This window comes from Ylistrum balloti, unplaced genomic scaffold, assembly GCF_031769215.1.
Source record: "Ylistrum balloti isolate Yb309-2 unplaced genomic scaffold, AGI_CSIRO_Ybal_v1 Utg369884, whole genome shotgun sequence".
NCBI classification, from domain to species: domain Eukaryota; kingdom Metazoa; phylum Mollusca; class Bivalvia; order Pectinida; family Pectinidae; genus Ylistrum; species Ylistrum balloti.
In genome coordinates, this window is record NW_026782020.1 from 167,981 (window position 1) to 190,699 (window position 22,719).

Genomic DNA, 22,719 nt, shown 5'->3' on the forward strand with positions numbered 1-22,719 from the left:
TCAATGAAACTATTATATATATATCTCAAATGTATCTTTCTGCGGATATACATAAACTGGAACTTGAACTTCACATGAAGTCTAGCTGGCTTCATGCATTATGAATGTAACCCATGGGCTGTCAATGCGCTATAAAGATAACAAATCTAGTTGTCGACATACAGAAACAAATAATGCAAATTCAATACATTAAGTTTCTCCTTATGATAGGGGATTATGCTTTGTAGATATAGAAAAGAAAATAGGAAAATCGTTCACATCTGATCTAAAAGTGCACATTTCGATTAGGAATGCATACTTCGAACTAAGAACAACAGCATCAATTATTAGTCATAATCAATAACAATATTACCCATGGATCGTTAATTGTTTTCCTTTATGACAGGGGACTATGCCCTGTAGATTAAGAAGAGAAAATGGTAACAATGGCATTCGTCCTTTTTAGGGCTGCGAGCATTCTGTACCAATTTTATCTAAAGCATGGGTGAAGTTGTAACCCTTTTGTAAACGGGTAGATCCGGCCTAATTGGCACGAAGGAAAAATGACCTCGTTTTATATGAGATCAATTCAAAGTCTATCGAAATCAAAACATGTTTATATTTGGAAATAACACCATTATTAGGACAATTGATACGTACTTATGGGATAACAATGAAATTCGTTATGTGAATTATAAAAAGACCATATATAATAAAATAGCGGTAAAAATATCAACTGTCAAAATCCAAGATTGTCTCCAGGAAGTAATTTTGTTGAACAAACTCAAAATTGAATGGGCGCAACATTGGACTAAGAGGAGCATAAACATAAAGTTTGAGAAAAAGCCTGTCAAAATAGAAAATAGCATTAACACAATTCAACGGCCAAAATCGATGATGTTTGCCTGGTTAGACTTAACGTCAGTTTTGAGAAATATCCTATAATTTCTTTCATAATTGATGAACCAATCTGTTGTGTACGAACCAAATCGTATCATGGTGATTTAAACATAAAATATAAATGCGATCGATCAAGGAATGATATCCGAACATGCTTAACTTCATGAGAACATTAAGTAGCAAACTGCCGCTCAGGAAAATACCACTTGTTGTAATGTTGGTTTATCCTATAAAAATTGATGAAAATCGACGGAAGGAGATCATCGGACAAGGTTAACATTGTGAAATGAATAAAGCACAGCTACTCTAAAGAATACAGTAAAATCACTATTTAAAACATAATTGAACTCCTTAGTCATTAAGGTTACCTGTCTAAAAACAACAAAAGCAAATGACTCTTCAAAACAAGGGCAAATCAAGCAGTATAGCTGTCTCAGAGGGATTCAGAAATCATTATTTGTAGTATAGTATTAAATCTATCTGTCATGAACAATGTATAAGTAACTAATATGAAAACAAGAAACATTTACAGCGACATGGAGGTTAGAAAAACTCTATTTTAGTTCAATATGATATCGGACAAATAACGCAAATCAGCAGCATGTGGAATGTCTTCTTTTGTCTTCAGAAGTGTTGGGGAGATTAGTAAATCTAGAGGACAGCATGAGAAATCAATACTGTCTTACCCAAATGCAAAGGTATAGCACGAGATGTAAGTCTCTACTTAACGGTCGAACCTCGTTATCTCGAACACGGCGGGACCATGGGAGTTCATCTTTCTTTTAGATGATTATTGATATTGACACAGTTTCAAAGTCAAATTCAAACGTGTATATATTTGGAAGTAGAACTACAGTTTATGTAAATAAAATATATTAAACAAAAGTGATATTATATTTCGGGGAACCATGGGTATGTTCATGACCCGAGCTAACAAAGAAAACAAAATGATAGTCGAACAACATAAAAAATAATTATTACACTTACCACAGCCGATAATGCGTAATGTTTGTAGGCGAAGAAAATTCGCACACATCTTTTAGTGTTTTCATAATTATTTACACACAGCTCCCTGTATATATTTCATCTTTACCAACTTTATAGGTACTCAATCTGGGGATCAGTCTTTACAGCACTCTAGAGGCGAGTACTCTTCGATTTCTAATTATAATTTTGCAACACTGTATGTTTTCACTCACAACAGCTTTTAAAACATCTTACCTGCATAAAGAATAATACCATCCATCATCACTTCTAATATTGTTTGTGTATATTTAGTAATGTATTGCGCAAAGTGTTCAAACGTAAAATCAATATTGAAGTAAATGGACTGAAACCCTATAAACCATGACCTGTAAACAAAGTGTTAAAGGTATATGTGAATAATACATATCTCTTTTGTATAGGGAATGATATATTGCTTTCTGTTTCATCGCGAACGTCAACCATGTACGTCTTTTTCAGTCTAAATTACTTATTTCACATTCCCAAATGATAATTGCATTCACACGGAACCACCAGGCTTACTAAAGAGTCTCGATATAGATATATAATAACACCCCCCCCCCCCGAGATAACGGTCTGCGACGCATCGTATATCACAGAGACAGGCAGTAGATTCGAGGTCCGACTTAGGAAAAATTAATCAGAGCGTAAGCATGCTCGGTCAAAGACCATTGACTGTGACATTACAACATCTTGAACAGAGGAAAACAATCTTTTCATGCGGCAGATGAAGGAGACCATCATATAGACATCATTAAACCGCGGTTATGTTGCTGGAAATTAATATTCGAACCGTAACATAGTTCTTATATTGTATTGCAGCTGGCCCAGTAACAAACAGGGACCGGAGGAAGGGCACATACACTTGCACATCCGACTATATGTTAAACAACGCACAGCCGACCGACTGCATTTCATTGTTATTATCTTGTGTATTTCTTAGTGATCTGTGTATCATCTCGCCACCTTATTCTTACCTTTTTGTACAACGGTTTATAGCATAACCGAAACATTTGGTCGATTTCTTACCATTTCGCACAATAGTCCGAAGTCAGTGCTTGTATGTTTCACACTGGTAATTTTTCTGATGAAAGTGACCCTGTAGTCATCGAAATGTCGCACTCTGATCTTCTACTGGTTGTGTTAACAGACGAAGGTGGCCGTGTAGTCATCGCAAAGTCATATTCTAATCTTCTATTTGTGTTATTGGAACTTTGTTCTATCACAATACCAATCTGAAGCAATTGTGCTGCAATTTATTAACCCACCATCATCTGCAGGTTGGCTATTTAAATCGCTCTGCGTTCGTAGTTTATGGTCCGTCCGTTCATCCGTCAGTAGAAAAAATGTTATCGGATTTGTCGAGAAATTTGCGATGGATCTTTTTCATAAAGCATAGGTAGGTTCCGCTTGGACCTAGATGTAACCGTTTGATTTGGAACTGCTAAAAAACCATATGGCCGATATGCAGCCATCTTGGATTTGTTCAATGAAGTTTGTTATCGATATGTCTTGAAAAAGTAAGGAAAGGATCTCTCTAAAACTTCATATGTAGGCTTCCCCTGGTCTCTAGTTATATCCATATAACTTTGGGACTGATCAGAAAATTAACAATGGCCAAAAGACAGCCATCTTGGTTTTGGACTTTGAAATATTGTTAACGCTATATATTGAGGAGTACTGCTGTATAGATCTTTCTCAAATTTCATATATAGGTTTCGTAAGGTCATTAGAGTTGCCAATCCTAATTTTGGGACTGATCAGAGAAACGAAATGTCCAACAGATAGACATCTTTGATTTTGACTTTGAAAGCTTCTGATCATTATTTCAGTCTTTACAGCACTCTAGAGGCGAGTACTCTTCGATTTCTAATTATAATTTTGCAACACGGTATGTTTTCACTGACAACTGCTTTTAAAATATCTTACCTGCATAAAGAATAATACCATCCATCATCACTTCTAATGTTGTTTGTGTACATAGAAATGTATTGTACAAAGAGTTAAAACGGAAAATTAATATTGAAGTAAAAAAAAAAACATTACTTTCTGCTTCATCGCGAAAATCCGCCATGCACGTCTTTGACAATCTAAATAAATTATTTCTCGTTGCCAAATTAGAATCGTATTTACAACAACGGAACCACCAAGCCTAAGAAAGAGGTTCGATATAGATATAGGATAAAAGACCCAGAGATAACGATGTGGAATACAAAATCGGACTGCGACGCTTCGTATATCACAAAGACAGGCAGTAGATTGGAGGTCTGACTTAATGAACATCAGAGGGACTAGGAGTACAAAGGAGGAGGAAACATTAATCAGAGTGAAAGCATGCTCTGTCAAAGACCATCGACTGTGAAAGTCCAACACTATGAACAGAGGAAAACAACATTTTCATGCGGCAGATGAAGGATACCATCACAAAGACATCATCAAAACCGGGGTTAAGATGCTGAAAGTCAATATCAGAAACGTAACATAATTCTTAAATTGTATTTCAGTGTGCCCAGTAACAATCAGGGACCGGGAAAGGGGCACATACCCTTGCGCATCCGACCATATGTTAAACACACATATCCTGTGTATTTCTAAATGATCGATGTATCATCTTGTCACCTTATTTTTTACCTTTGTGTACAATGATGGTCATTTGTCTGATGAAGGTTACCGTGTAGTCATCGAAACGTCACACTCTGATCTCCTACCGGTTGTGTTATAAGATGAAGGTGGCCTTGTTGTCATCGCAAAGCCACACTTTAATCTTCTACTTGTGTTATTAGAACTTTGTTCTATCAACATACCAATCTGACGCAATTGTACTGCAATTTATTAGCCCACCATCATCTGATGATTGGCTATTCAAATCGCTCTGTTACTGTGGTCCATGTTCCGTCGGTTCGTCCGTCAGTAACATGAGAAGTCCACGATAGATCTTTCTAATAAAGCATATGCAGGTTTCGCGTGGACCTAGATGTGTGAAAAGATCTTTTTTTCAAATTTCATGTATAGGTTCCTTTAGTTTCCATGTTGTGCCTGTTTGAGTTTGGGACTGACTAGAAAAACAAAATGGCCGACAGCAGCCATCTTGGATTTTGCTTAGTAAAGATTGTTTTTGCTATTTCTTTAGAAGGACTTAATATATAGCTTTCGAATTTCATGCATATGTTTGCTTTGGTTTTCATTGTGCTCGTTTGATTTCGGAATTGATCAGGAGAAAAAAATCGATTCCAGACTGCAATTTTGCAGTTGGCAGGTAAAGAGTATCATCGCTATTTCTGCAAAGAACAAAGGGAAAAGATCCAACTTTCAAAGACCGTATATAGATCAAACATTGGTTGGCGCAAAGATCCTTCTGGGATCTCTTGACTCAATCAGACATGTTTTATATGTGCTGTTTATTACATTTTTGCCCGTTAAACATAGATAAATATTTCACCGATATAAAAAGAAAACTTTATTTTTCATTCGTAAAAATAACACTTTATCATATTTACACCATGGAAAAGAGAGAACATAAATCATGAGATAAATTTAATTGACTAATCATTAAGTCCGCTACAAAAAAAAATCACAAAACCAGAAACCTGAAATTTTTGCTTAATAGTAATACGACATTCACTTCCATGGTGAACTTTCATTTCCATGAAAGTCAGAAAGCGAGGCAACACAAATTACCTATCAGACATCAAACCCGTTTTCATCAAACGTCCTAAATGTGGAGCTAACACGTTAAACATTTCATAAGGATTCGTTTCATCGACAGAGACAACTGTAGGTCGCTGTCATATTAACAGTTGCAAAGTAACTTGTCACAGGTTTTACAACAAAGTGTCTGTTAGAGACCTGAAAATCTTAGTTACCTTTCTCCTTTCATATCTATTCTAACAATGCCAGTAATTTGGCTATTTTGATTCCGAAATGAAATTAATGGAATATTTGATAGTGTATCCAAACTTCTTATAAAAAATATGTAGTAAAACGCACCTGTGTCGAGTACGCTTGAATCGAATACCTCGGATAAGTCGAATGTTTCGTTCGGTCACGTTCGTTGAGTCGAATACTGTATTCCTTCTAAATTCTACCAAACAAATTTAATATTTAGTGTCGACCATTCAGGCGTCACCTTGTCTCAGGTAAAAAATTCATAGCTTCGGTCCAAATGACTGAGTGTGATCAGTCAGTCGTATTTGTCTTAACGAGCCCTTTTGTAATTTTCGATCGAACAGCAATCCCCATTTTTTCAACAGTAAACAAGCGAAAGTTAGAATTTATACATAATTAGGCAATCAAACTTAAAACAAAATGCGCTATAGTCTAAAAAATAAGCGATAACTACCACGCCAATGCAGATTAAAAAACAAATACTTTGTCATTGACATATTTAGTTATGGTTTGAAATAGATTTACTTATATATGTTCATATACAATATACAAATACAAGTTTTATTTTGTTCTATTTACGATATACGCTATTCGGGTGTTGTACGTGTAAATTTTAAATTGTGCTTTAGTGACGTTGCCACGGCCTTTACCGCGGACTTCATTTTTCATGAGTACGTAGTTATTTAGTTTAAATATTGCTGAGGGGACTTGTTACTCTTAAAGATAAAAATGTGAGTACAATATTTGTATTACTGTATGTATCGATTTCACTCAGTTATGTATATGAGAATGGATGCGTATCAACGCCTTTCACATTAATTTTATTTTAGTTTCAAATATTCGCACTTATGTCTGTTGATCGAAATAAAAGATATCGTGTTAGTGTAAAAAATATTTTTAAAAATGTATTGCTTATTACTGTTCCGCCATGCTATGGGACACGTATTCGATAAACAACCGTTGAAAATAGGGTCAATTTTCGATGTTAAATATCTGTGTTCATAGAAACACGGCTAAGTCGAATCATCCGAAAAGTTGAATGTTTCATTTGGCCCCGTCGACTTCGACTTATCCGTATTTTGCTGTATTGTATTTTTGTTACTTGTTACTTCTGTTGTTGACTTTAATCTAAATGTTAATTATTGAATGACTTACTAAAAACGTTTTTGAATGGGAGTTATTATTCGGCAATATACGTTATAACGACAAACGGAGGCTGACCCTTGATAGAGGGAAATTGGGTCATAGAAGCATTAACTTGTTGCTGTACTATAAGGAAGTGTACACTGGTCCAAGGGTCAGGGGTTTGCAGAAACACTGGACGAAGGTATGTACAATCTACCTATATTCTGTTTTTTTCAAAGCATATACATTTACATTGGAATTTGAATTTCTGTTTGAGGAGACTAGAGATCGTTTACATTTCGCTGATGTCAAGGTCTCTATTATTAACGATTAACTGTCGATGGTTGAGTGGCTTGTTTCGGTATTATCGATGGCCAGAGTTGACGAATTACAAGTTTTTTTCATAGTCGCCGTACTAAACACATTCCAACTCACGAATACAATAACACAGTGGATTGCGTTAATTAAGCCCTCAAAGCTAGATGCAAGACAATGGACTACTACTTTTTCTGGCGCCCTAAAGGCTTAAAAGATGGCGTCTTCCCGTTGTTTATTGGTATACGACAGGCATGCGTAGGTACATCCTTTTGGTCAGAGGAGCAGCACTATATTGATTATGATCATCCGATAGGTTGTCTAGGCCGTTCGGCATAATGGTATGGTTATGAATATTAACGTCTAGATTGTTTACAAATAAGTACGCATGCGCGTTAGAGTATTGCTTAATTCCGCCCAAGTCTAACTCATACGGTCCGTTATAGCCTTATGTCTTGTGATTTAGCCCAACACAATATTGTGGAAAAACAATGTTTACACTGCTTTATTAATACGTATGAATCACAATTAAAATTTTATGCCATGACATGATTGCGATAAAATTCACATAGTGGTAGTGTCTAATAGTAAAACAAGGTCTTCACAATATTGACACTGACGCTATAACAAGGGAGGCTACTCGCGTTTGTATTTCTGCAACTAATGGTGATATTACATATATATTGTTCACGTGTTTTCATCATAGTTAACTAATTTATTTTATATCAGTCCTGATCTGTGTTTTACTTGATGTCATTATTCAACTATATAATTGCAATTAAACAGTTACATATAATTAAATGAGTGTCTTTATTATGCGCCTCATTTTGAAGTGTACACTGGTAATAACCCTTAAAGTATGCCGTAACGTCAGCAAAACTGGACGCCACTAGACAACGTTGGGCGGAATATCGGTTCAAGATATTTTACAAACCAGGAATCAGTAACACAGCTGCAGGTGCTTTGTCCAGATTCTTTGCAGACACTGCGGAAAATGCATACGAATATTTCAGTTCCTGCAAGATGGGCTTGGAGTGGCACAGATTTGTCTCCCTGAATATCGAAGGTCAGTTCTCTACCAAGAACTATATGAGAATATGGTACATGTTGGCACGGATCGAGTAATTGCGTTAGCCAGAGACAGGTTTAATTGGCTTGGAATGGCTCGGGTCATTGGCCATTTTGTTCGAACAAGAGACCAATTGTCAATAGAACGACAGAGTTAAAACCCACTCGTATAAGGTGCTGATATCCATTGATTATATGCATATTGAACGCTCCAAAAGAGGTTATGAGTACATCCCTGTGATTGTGGATCATTATACAAGGATTGTACAAGCTTACCCTACATGAAATAAGAGTGCCAAGACCTTATCCTCCGTTAGGATATGGTCAGTCTCTGAGCCAGAAAAATGATTAGAAAACATATCTCGATCAGCCTGTACATATCATGTTTGATCTACAATATCCTGGTTCTCCAAACACTGTCGAGAAATGGGTGGAGGGATTATAAGAAACCTACAAGCTACCGAATGAGAAAATCTGCAAATCTGACAGGAAATCCAAGAAGTATTATTACCAGAGACTTAGTTTTGAAGTTATTTGATCGAGTACTTGTGAGGAACTGTCAGAAAGAGAAGGTCCTAGCAAACTGAGATCATTCTTGGTGTTTTATTGTTATGTCTTTGTATAAGAGAATTCCTATCTGATGTAATACGCGATGTTTAGCATGCAACTGATAACCAAAAAACGTTAGAAAATTCATATTGTCATGCTTTGTATTTTGAAGCATGTGGTTATGTATGACTTTGCGACTCCAGAGTCGAGGATGACATCTGTTAACAGGGTATGTGACAGATAAGAAGTTAACAGTTTGGAAGGGGTACAATTTTGATTTCTAAACGGTTATTTAAAAATTGATGGCGTGTAATCTAACGGACAAGGGGAGGTAAGTAGTACTGAACAAGCTAAGAGGTAGCCGGATGACAACGTCCATTTCTGCCACGTGCCAATAAACTGTTGGTAACCAAACAATTGCCTCTGGTGTTTCAGGTTAGTTTTGTGTAAGTAATCGATTATTTATGGATTCTTGTTAGCTAGGTGTCGTTGGAGCTCACGTCATATTTGTTCGGTGTTGTCATATGGTATTTTAATGATTAACGTACTTTTGATGAAAATGACAGTTTTGCTGTGGAAGCACTAGTGATGGAAATTCGTAATTGTTGATAGTATTCATACAAACTAGATTTATGTTATATATTATGTAAGTTGCATATTTACATGCTGTGTTTGGCTTTGTTAACCATATATATTTTGTTGATTTCAAATCTCTTGTTAATTTGTGTCGTGTCTTCAAGGGTTAGAATTCGTGTCATTCGAGTTTGTTCCCTTGATAAGTTCAGATCTCTAGTTAGCCTACGTAATAGTAAGATGGTAATACGCGTTTACCTTGGTATATGTAATAAGCAGTATTGCTTATGAATTCAAGTGGTTTCAAGTAGATATTGTAAATAATTGCCGTTTATATCACCATTGATTATAAATGGATAAGATAGTAAATTGAGATTATATTGATTGATTTTGTTGTTATGAAATAATTCCATGTTTGTAATTATGATTCTTATAGCCAATTAATATGTTTACTCGCTATTAACATTATTGTTGATTATAATCAAATGTCAAGAGATTATTAAAAGGTTTGTTATGCATAGGTATAATCAGTCTGAAGTTAGGTCTTGTCACATGTTGTGTGTTTAGTCACTTTTAGTCACCTCTAGTCATAGGTCAGATTATACATGAATGTGTTTGGTTATATTGTCATTGATAATTTACAGATGCCATAGTAACTCTTGGTAAGTATAAGTCACACCATGTAATTTGACCGATTATCACCATTTGTCATCTGTTAGTAAGTTACGTCAAATTAGATAATTGACTGAATGGTTGATTACTGTGGATGGTAAGTCATATTGAGTTGTTCAATTACTTGCAGTAGTAAGTTTCAATAATCATTTCGGTCATATTTGTCACTTAAGTCAAAGCCTGTCATAATTATAACATAGATATTGAATGTTTTGGGTGAAGAATTTTTATTGATAGAAGAAACACTGAAATTTTCATTACGGGAGGAGATATAAGTAGAGGTCGAGGAAATTCTCGATAATGTACATCAAGAGACAGATGGTGAGCTGCGTATCCCAGCGAAGTTATTAAGTGGGATACAACCCCTGAATCGGACAGTCTCTACGTAACGTAAGACGATTCTCATAGATCAGGAAGTACTGGCACAAACAAATTGGAAAAAGAACATAACCTGGCAGTAACAAGCTTTCCAACCACAAAGGGACTAAAAACAGACACAGTTATCAAGTTAAACTGCGAAGAGAACAATTGGTGGTGATAGATTTGAACGAATGTGATGTTCTCTCAGATTTAAATCATACGGGACTCCAACATAATCTCATAACAAGTCATGAATAATCTTGGAGTAAAAGAGCAATCAAAGGAGAATTCAAGCACACAATAATCAATTCAGTAAACAAAAATAAAATTGATTTTCGAGTGAAAAAAAATAGATATGAATAAATAGTGGTTAGGTCTGGAAAAAAAGATTTCTCGATATCTAATATTTTCATACATTTTTAATGTCGGGCTTAAGCAAAATTACATCACAATAACAATACGTTGGTATACAATTCTTGTGTTCGACTAACAAGATGGATCTCGCTCTTGTGTTGATGTCTTTGGCTCTCATGCTAAAAATATTTTAAATGGTGAATTAGACGAAAATCAAGCAAACATCAGCGACACAATATCAGTTGGGTCAGGGTCAGCGAGGAATGCTAGCCAAGCTACTCTTCTTTCACTACTGGAGAATACTAGGACTTCAAACTATTATTATTTTATGTTCCTTTCGTCCACTATCTGCACCCGTCTAGCACTATGAAGACACTGCTTGTTTTGCTTATTGTTGGATGGAATATTCCGTCCCGACCGACCGAATAGTGCAGCTATCACATTTTCACCACAATGTAATTACTATATCTATTATTCTTCAATATGAATATCATTGAGCTCGCTTTTCCATGTTATATCTTATTAAAACATTTTCACAACAATGTAATGACTATTTTTTCTTCAATATTGTGCTCGCTTTCATGCGGTGGCTATTCCATGTTATATCTTATCAAAAAATAAAAACAAAGCACGAAGTATGAGTTAAAACTTGCTGATTAATTCAAACTCCCGATATCTCGCAGACAGCTGCACCACGAAAGGAACAAGCAAGATCAGTCCAAGCATAGCCAAACCAAGGTGCCAACGCTAGACAGTGTGCTTCGAGGTCATTTCCGGAATTATTATCCGGCTGTCCTGGCTGCCAGTTCTCATAGGTACGTATCGGTAAACCGGAATTCATCCAAACCCATTTGCCCTCTTTCTTGACGTCAGATCCAGCTGTCCAAACATGGAATATTCCTATGGAAAAAGGACACTAGCATTTATTTCAAAATCAGTTCACTGAAAAAAGTAGTAGTCTGTTTTGGACTGACAAGAGAAACTTTTAATTCTTCAACCAAAGCCAATAGAATAGCTGACCCTCTTGGATGTGAGATAGGGGATCTTAACCGATTGGAAAGATAACAAAAAAAATAGCAAATACGAGGTGTTTGCAAATTTATAATTTTTTTTTCCGAGGATTGAGATCAACCATCTCATCAACAAGAGAGTGAATTAACATTGCTCTATTACCTGCTGGTTTTATAAGGTGCTAGGTTTTGTGTGGAATAAATTGGTCAAAATAGTTATTTCATTGACCATTATCAATTATAATAAAATACAAATAGTGCAAATAAGGACATTGCGTAAATAGAATAATTATATAGATATACTTGTGGTTGATGTTACGGATTATTTGACCACTGTGAACTGTGCGTAGATTTCACGATTTATTTAATAAATATGTTTTGTTTCCACAGAGGTTTACACGATAACGACGTCGGTCGTCTCCACTCAATCATAAATGGACAGCAAAGACATACTCTTCTAAATAATTCCTTTACCTCGGTCGATCTCTTCGTAGGAGAACTTTTACTATTTGAATTTTGAAAATAACAATATAACTATTACTTACCAGGTATTGTCTTTGCAATACTGCGGACGAATTTGTCTTTCTGTTTTGTGTCAGTTTCAATCAGCCGCGCGCCAAGCAACTGACAGTACGCCTACAACAAACAATTAGAATAGTCTAAACATGTCATTTATGATGAAAATAATTTATTGATATCTATAAGTTTAATTAAATGCTTTCCATATTGGCAATTTGTGTATAGAAGTCGCATGTGTCACCATAAAAACAAAGGTCATTTCGGATTCACACACCAATGTCATTTTAACGTTATTACTCCTTTATCGACCATAACGAAATAAACGCTTGAAACCAAAGATGTAACGAATGATGTGAAGACTCTGCTGGTCACCCAACAAAAACATCATTTGAATAATAAGACTATATTTATGTCGTAATACAAAATCACCATTGATCCTTTCCATGACATCTTCAACGTGGGAAACAGAATGTAAGATGATTTAAACTTGTACCATCCACAGAGTGTGTCTTTGTCGTCAACTATAAAAGCAAAATTGAACATAAATGTCAGTCCATAAAATGACGATTAAAACAGATAAAGGATATAGTGAAAATAACATAGACCACGTGGTTCAGAATTATGATCTGGCTTCAACAAGAATGTTAGTGATTAACGTAACGAGTAATGACAAATATCAGTTGCGATGTGGCAACATTAAGAAAACGAAACATAACCAACAGTTTTAAACAGTTTGTGTTGCCTTTTTTATTCCTGGATAGATAGTCGTCGACATAAATGAGTAATGCTATTAGCACGTGTGATCTTAAATTTCGACATAATGATACCTTTATACCAGACAGATGAAGATGTCCGAGGTAGAAATCCCGACCACTCACGATGACATGTACATACAGAGGTGTCCCGTATGTACGACATTAAACAGCTTTCTGTAATTCTCGAACAGTAAGCCATACAGGCGATATGACTCGGAGTTACAGCAGGTTTAAATCCAGAGTCGGTTTTGGGTTGATAGTTCCGGAGAGCGACGAAGACTTTCCAATTAGTTTGTGCACAGTTGGTGTATTGAATAATGTTCAACAGGAACCCTGCAGCAGAATAAGAACACGGTATTGCTAACACTGGCCATTAATCACAACAATGTCGTTTGTACACTTTTTGTTAAAACGTTATACATTATTTGCTAATATTGACGACGGTGGATTAAATATGACTTGTGTGTTTTCTTTCATTACGTATTTAAAAGTAAAATGGTTAAAAAGAGTATACGGAGAATTCAATGTATCACGGAAATTACTCCTTAAGGAAATATTGCCACTTGATATTGATATTTTTTTATGATCTTCATAGGGAACAACTGAAAAAAATGGAAAAAATATCAAACAAAATTTGTTTGCGTGATCAGAGATACAGTCTAAGACAACAGACTATCAGAAATATTTCAGCAAGAGTTTGATAAATTTTGTTTCATATAATAAAAGAAGAAATGCGATTTTGTGGAAACAACATGGTTGAAAATAATTAGGGATCCTTCTGAAAATGGAAGGTTGAAAAAACATTTTGAATTCCATAATATGCCTTCATTTGATTTTAAAGAGTATTTGACTTTCGTTGATAAGTTGGGCGTAAGAGGAGGATAGAATTGAGACATGCAAGCGAAAAAGGTAACACTACAACACCTTTCCTTATTTATAACGCAAAAATTAAAGTGTATTTATAAAATGTTCATTGAAGAAAGAGTTATTAGGCCATTTAAGTGGCAGGGAAAATGGAAAACAAAAACAAAAATATCAATTAAAGCGTATACTTGGATGATATGTTCAATAATTCTTTTAAATGTACCACAGAAACCAAACTTCAAGCATGTCAGTATTACATATCATATTCCTTCCAGTCTATTTTAGTAAAAATGAAGATAACATCTTTTACGCTTTGTATGTTTTGTGAAAGAGAACCAGAAACAGTGGAACACTTTCTCACATAGTGTCATAGTCCAACTTTTTAAAGAATGTATTTACTGCTTGGTATGCACTATACAAAAACCATTCCATTTGATATCCTTTCCAGGTGTAGACATTTCGTTGGAAATCCAAAGTTTGTGCCTGGTTTAAATGATTTTAATCTATTGTTATGATATTGCATTTACCATTAAGAATGAAAGAGTATTTACCAAACTTTGATAGTTGACAATAAAAATTAAAACATAACTAGCTATAAAATATTGTAACTTTTTTCCCTCAAAAATGGATGTTGTGACGATGCACTGAGCATATAGAAACCTTGGCTCTATACATTTACAATAATTATGATAATTATATTCCCCTTTTTAATTTCCAAGTATCTGGAAATGCAATATATATTAGCAGAGATGATACAGTTTGGTCATGCCTTCCGACATAAATCCTCTAGGTTCTCTAAACATTTTGTGTATGTATATGTTAAAAGTAGGAATGTATCTCTGTATGCTTTCACTGACAAATACGTTTAAAATATCTTACCTGTATAAAGAATAACAACAGCCATCGTCATCCCCAATGTTGGTTATGTTATATAACAATATCTTCTGCAAGGTGTTACGACGGCAAATCAATATTGAAGTAAATGAACTGAAACCCGTCATACCATCACGTGTATGCAAAGTGTTAAAGGATTATTTGAATAATACATAACTCTAGCTAAATATGAATTTTTCAGAACAGTAGCTGGTCACAGTTAGTCATATTCTTGTGTAAGGAATGAAAAATTGCTTTCTGCTTCATCGAGAACATCCGCCATGTAATGCTTAAACAATATAAATAAATTATTTCCTGTTCCCACATGAGAATCGTATTCACAACAACGGAGCCACCAGGCCTACTAAAGAGTCTCGATATAGATATAGGATAAAACACCCAGAGATAACGTTGTGGAATACAAAATGGGACTGCGACGCTTCGTACATCACAGAGACAGGCAGTAGATTGAGGTCTGACTTAATGAACATCAGAGGGACTAGGAGTCCCAAGGAGGAAGAAAACTTAATCAGAGCGAAAACATGCTTAGTCAAAGACCATCGACTGAAAAAAAATAATGATCAGAGAAAAACAACGTTTTTATGCGGCAGATACAAGGAACCACCACAGAGACATCCTTATAACCGTGGGTTAAGATGCTGAAAATCAATATCAGAAGCGTAACATAATTCTTAAATTGCAGTGCAGTGGCCCAGTTAAAAGGGGCACATACCCTTACACTCCGGCCATATGTTAAACAACGCATAGCCGAAAGACTAGAATGCATTGTTTTCACCTTGTGTATTTTGTGTGCAATGGTTTATGGTATAACCGAAAACTTTGGTCGATTCTTTACCATCTCGCAGAGTACCCAAATGGCAGTGCTTATATGCTTCACACTGGTCATTTGTCTCAAGAAGGAAAACTTGTCGCCATCGAAACGCCACACTCTAATTTGCTACCGGTTGTGGTATTAGAACTTTGTTCTATCAACACAACAATCTGTAGCAAATAAACCGCAATTTATTAGCCCACCATCATTCAAATCGCTCTAGGTCCGTGGTTCCTGGTCTGTCCGTAAAAAGTCCACGATGGACCTTTCTCATAAAGCATACGTAGGTTTCGCTTGGTTCAAATTTCATATATTAGTTTCTTTTGTCATTTCCTTCATTTGCCCATCCTGATTTTGGGACAAACCAGAAAATAAAAATGGCTTCCAGGCGGCCATTTTGAATTTGGCAGATAAAGAATATCATTGCTATTTCTGCAAAGAAAGGTTCAAATGTCTTATTTTTAAGAGCAAAAACAAAGAAGAGAAGGGGAAATATCTAACTTTCAAAGAGCATATAAAGATCAAACAATGGTTGGCGCCAAGATCTTTTAGTGACTCAAACGAAAAAAATCACAAAACCAGAAACCTGAAAGCGTTGTTTACTAGTAATACGGCATTCAATTCCACGATAAACATTCATTTCCAAGGCAACACAAATTACATATCAGGCATCAAACGTCAAAAATGTGGAGCTATCGCGTTAGACATTTCAAGAGGATTCGTGTCATCAACAGCGACAGGCTGTAGGTTGCTGTCATATTTTCAGTCGCGAAGTAACTTGTACCAGGTTTTAGAACAGTTTTGTCTGTTAGTGACCTGAATTAGTGATCATAAAACATTCCTTCATATTGAAATCTATTTCGTACTGCGAAGTTATGAGTAGTGTCCGCGAAAATCATAGTTGGATTCCGTTTTATATCTATTCTAAATATGCCAGTAACTTAGCTATTTTGACTGCGAAAATGAAATGAATTGCCTGTTTAATAGTGTATCCAGTAATAACAAATATACAGTAAAACTCACTTGTGTCGAACACGCTTGAATCGAATACATCGGATAAGTCGAATGTTTCGTTCGGTCCCGATTTTTTCTCTTCTTCGCCTTAATGAATTAATTACGAATGATTCAATGACTGTTAAGTCGAATACTGCGTTTGTGTCGAATATATTTTGTGGTTCGTCTCTTCTAAATTTCCTCTTTGGTCTCGAACATAGAATTTATACATAATTAGGCAATCAAACTTAAAACAAAATACACTATAGTCTAAAAAATAAGCGATAACTACCACGCCGATGCAGATTGGAAAAAAAATACTTTGTCATTGAAATATTTGGTTAGGGTTTAAACTACATTTACTTATATACATGTTTATATACAATATACAAATACAAGTTTTATTTTGTTCTATTTACGATATACGCTTTTAGAGTGCTGTACGTGTAAATTTTAACTTATGCTTCAGTGACGTTGCCGCGGCCTTTTCGCAACCTACCTCAGTGCTATCAATATTTAATCAACGTAGAATGTTCATGAGTACGTTTTTATTGAGTTTTATTTTTAAATGTTGTTGAAGTGACTTTTTACTCTTAAAGATACAATTATAAGTACAATATTTGTATTACCGTATGTATCGATTTCTCTAAGTTGAGAGTTGATGAATATCCACGCCTTTCACATTACACTCTTTCTATCATATATCCGTACCTATATCTGTTGATCTAAATTAAAGATTTCGTTAAAGCTAATACAGTGTAGCAACAAGAGCTTTATACTGATTATCCAGATGAAGTGTTTGTACAAGGTCTACTTAACAAGTAGTTTACCTGTAGTTTTAATTTCGTCTAAACCTATTTTTTATAAAATTATCATCCAAATGTATACGGGAAAAATACTGTCATTTGAACGAAAAAATGCTTTATTCATGTGTTAATGTTGCACTCTATAAACAAATCATCTCAACGATAACTAAAAGTTTCATTCTCTCACAAAACAATTCTTCTTCACGTATCTGATCGTGATAAATAGTTATTATAGGCAGTTACCATTCCTTCCGATGAGTCACCTGACCTGGAAATGGAGAGACATTAACACTGCTAACACCGCTCACAAATGTTCTCCAGTGCAACTTCTCCTCGTACATCCTACAACCTGAAGAGTTCCAAACTTTGAGAACAGCTACTACATAACAAATTGTGTCGGCGCAAACTTTCCCCGGGTATGTGTCACTGGACTGGACATATTATTGATATATTATAGAAAGCAATGCACAGTTATATGTAGGACCGGTGGCAGCTTGTTGTAGGTAAGTAAATATTGATATCATAATCAGCCAGATTTCCATATATGGGCATATTTTACATTTGAATAAACACAGATTCATATAATAATGATTTAATAATAAATCTGCTCGCACGTGTCGCTATTACGAAAACAAATTTCATTCAGGTGTTCATTTCAGTGACACATACCCGGGGAAAGTTTACGCCCACACAATATTCTATGCAATTTGCTGCTCTCAAATTTTGGAACTCTTCAGTGTTTTTTTGCACTCGATAGTAAAATTTACTAATAAACACGTTGTGAAATGACCATAATTGCTTCTCATTTTGACATAACGACGGCCATCTTGTCTTTATTTCAATGGTGTTGTATCAATTGTTAAAGACGTCATCTCCAGGAATACAACATACTTCTGAGTTTGTCATCTCAGTCAATGACAGCTGATGTTGCTCGGAATGATGAACCACTACGTGCTGAAGATATGATATGTGTCGTGTATTTGATTGCTAATGCTAAAATTACGTTTGCGTTCATACGGTATTGTTAAAATTATGATTACAAACAAATGACACCTCACAATATAGATACACACACATTAACAGACAATAGCGACATGTCAGCCGGTTCTGAGTACACACGGCCGTTGTCAACAACGTGATGCCATCGGAATGTTGACATTGCAACAATGTATGTTTTTTTATGAATACACTAATGTGCCACAGACATGGGAGAGCATGCTGAACCTATACTTGTGTTGATAGATTTGATGTTCAGTATTGAATCCATTTCTGTCTATCAAATTCAACACGTGTGCATATATGGAAGTAACACCACTGTTAGTCATAGTAAATATGTAAAAAGGGGGATTCAAAGTAACGCACAATATCATGATATTTTTTAAGTAGTTAATTATTAAATTTGAATCAGTTTTAAAGTCCGTCAAATCCAAAACGTGTGTAAGTTGGAAAGTAGAACCGTTGTTTATTATAATTAATACGTTAAAAGACCACGGAGTACCCGGGGACTCTTAGGTTCTTAAATGATGGTACAAAACACATAACATCAATAACATATTTGAAAATACCAGAATCGATAACTCATGCTGATGAAGAAAATTTTCACATACTTTGGTTGTTGACTTTTTATCACATTATACCCAGATCATATTAGAGGTTTGCCGTTTTGAAGTCTGTCTTTAAAACAATTCAAGGGATAGTGCTATTAATTAGGTGTGCTCGACTTTCAAGTGCTTCAGCGAAGTGTTTTCGGCAACGGTGTATCTTTGCATTGATGAAGATAAGAAACTCTTACCTGCATAAAGCAATACAACACCCATCATCATCAACGCTTATGTTGTTTGCATATGTATATGATAATGCGTGGCGCAGAGTGTTAAAATGGAAAATCAACATTGAATTAAATTTGAATGGAATTCCCAGATGTCAACTTGCATCTCTCAATCAGTCATCTTTTTCGGTGATGTGTCATCTTTTAACAACTATTCCCGGAAACGGTGATATTAGGAACAAACCATTGAATATTGGATTAACTGAAGCATGTTAGCTGTAAACATCGTCGGGTATCTACATAGGTACGTTGGAAACAACGAAATTATCTCGCTTATTGTATAGATTAGTTAAGGTTCAGAGAACCTGAAAAATATTTATTTCTTCCAAAACAGCAACATCAGTAGGAATGGTAAAATTCAACTCTGCAATACCATATAACCTAATGGATTTGGACTTCAGGAGCGACGATGAGTGATTGAACACAATAGATTTGTCCCATAATTAATTGCACACACACACAATCTACCACACACACACAATCTACCACACACACAATACCACACACACAATCTACACACAAAAACAACACAATGTGACCACACACACAAACAATCTACCACACACAAACAATCTACCACACACACAAACAATCTACACACACACAAACAATCTACCACACACACAAACAATCTACACACACAAACACAACAAACAATCTACCACACACACAAACAATCTACCACACACACAAACAATCTACCACACACACAAACAATCTACCACACACACAAACAATCTACCACACAAACAAACAATCTACCACACAAACAAACAATCTACCACACACACAAACAATCTACCACACACACAAACAATCTACCACACACACAAACAATCTACCACACAAACAATCTACCACACAAACAATCTACCACACAAACAATCTACCACACAAACAAACAATCTACCACACACACAAACAATCTACCACACACACAAACAATCTACCACACACACAAACAATCTACCACACACACAAACAATCTACCACACACACACAAACAATCTACCACACACACAAACAATCTACCACACAAACAAACAATCTACCACACAAACAATCTACCACACACACAAACAATCTACCACACAAACAATCTACCACACAAACAATCTACCACACACACAAACAATCTACCACACAAACAATCTACCACACACACAAACAATCTACCACACACACAAACAATCTACCACACACACAAACAATCTACCACACACACAAACAATCTACCACACAAACAATCTACCACACACACAAACAATCTACCACACACACAAACAATCTACCACACACACAAACAATCTACCACACACACAAACAATCTACCACACAAACAATCTACCACACACACAAACTACCACACACACAAACAATCTACCACACACACAAACAATCTACCACACACACAAACAATCTACCACACACACAAACAATCTACCACACACACAAACAATCTACCACACACACAAACAATCTACCACACACACAAACAAACTACCACACACACAAACAATCTACCACACACACAAACAATCTACCACACACACAAACAATCTACCACACACACAAACAATCAAACACACAAACAATCTACCACACACACAAACAATCTACCACACACACAAACAATCTACTATACACACAAACAATCTACAACACACACAAATAATCTACCACACACACAAACAATCTACTATACACACAAACAATCTACCACACACACAAACAATCTACCACACAAACAAACAATCTACCACACAAACAATCTACCACACACACAAATAATCTACCACACACACAAACAATCTACTATACACACAAACAATCTACAACACACACAAACAATCTACACACACACAAACAATCTACTACACACACAAACAATCTACCACACATACAAACAATCTACCACACACACAAACAATCTACCACACACACAAACAATCTACCACACACACAAACAATCTACCACACAAACAATCTACCACACACACAAACAATCTACCACACACACAAACAATCTACCACACACACAAACAATCTACCACACACACAAACAATCTACCCCACACACAAACAATCTACCACACACACAAACAATCTACCACACACACAAACAATCTACCACACACACAAACAATCTACCACACACACAAACAATCTACCACACACACAAACAATCTACCACACACACAAACAATCTACCACACACACAAACAATCTACCACACACACAAACAATCTACCACACACACAAACACACCACACACACAAACAAGCTACCACACACACAAACAATCTACACACACACAAACAATCTACCACACACACAAACAATCTACCACACACACAAACAATCTACCACACCACACACACAAACAATCTACCACACACACAAACAATCTACCACACACACACAAACAATCTACCACACACACAAACAATCTACCACACACACAAACAATCTACCACACACACAAACAATCTACCACACACACACACAATCTACCACACACACAAACAATCTACCACACACACAAACAATCTACCACACACACAAACAATCTACACACACACACACACAAACAATCTACCACACACACACAAACACACCACACACACAAACAATCTACCACACACACAAACAATCTACCACACACACAAACAATCTACCACACACACAAACAATCTACCACACACACAAACAATCTACCACACACACAAACAATCTACCACACACACAAACAATCTACCACACACACAAACAATCTACCACACACACAAACAATCTACCACACAAACAATCTACCACACACACAAACAATCTACACACACACAAACAATCTACTACACACACAAACAATCTACCACACACACAAACACACACACAAACAATCTACCACACACACAAACAATCTACCACACACACAAACAATCTACCACACACACAAACAATCTACCACACACACAAACAATCTACCACACACACACAAACAATCTACCACACACACAAACAATCTACCACACACACAAACAATCTACCACACACACAAACAATCTACCACACACACAAACAATCTACCACACACACAAACAATCTACCACACACACAAACAATCTACCACACACACAAACAATCTACCACACACACAAACAATCTACCACACACACAAACAATCTACTACACACACAAACAATCTACCACACATACAAACAATCTACCACACACACAAACAATCTACACACATACAAACAATCTACCACACACACAAACAATCTACCACACAAACAATCTACCACACACACAAACAATCTACCACACACACAAACAATCTACCACACACACAAACAATCTACCACACACACAAACAATCTACACACACACAAACAATCTACTACACACACAAACAATCTACCACACACACAAACAATCTACCACACACACAAAC

The 22,719-nt window shown here is 35.8% G+C and overlaps 1 protein-coding gene across 1 annotated transcript; it reads right to left on the reverse strand.

Annotated features, from left to right (window-relative positions):
- Window positions 1-11,446: 11,446 nt before the first annotated feature.
- LOC132546334 (perlucin-like) lies at window positions 11,447-14,837 on the reverse strand. Its single transcript, XM_060210048.1, has 4 exons — window positions 14,813-14,837; window positions 12,744-12,835; window positions 12,341-12,431; window positions 11,447-11,685 (listed from the first exon to the last, which is right to left on the reverse strand). The coding sequence occupies exons 1-4, from the start codon at window positions 14,835-14,837 to the stop codon at window positions 11,447-11,449; spliced, it is 447 nt and encodes a 148-aa protein (XP_060066031.1).
- Window positions 14,838-22,719: the final 7,882 nt, after the last annotated feature.

Coding starts and splice junctions, on each gene's coding strand:
- LOC132546334 (XM_060210048.1), bottom strand. CDS start 14,837: ATGGCTGTTGTTATTCTTTATACAG. Junction 12,432..12,743: donor TGTCATGGAAAGGATCAATG/GTGATTTTGTAT, acceptor TGTTTGTTGTAG/GCGTACTGTCAGTTGCTTGG. Junction 11,686..12,340: donor TATTGCAAAGACAATACCTG/GTAAGTAATAGT, acceptor CTTTTTCCATAG/GAATATTCCATGTTTGGACA.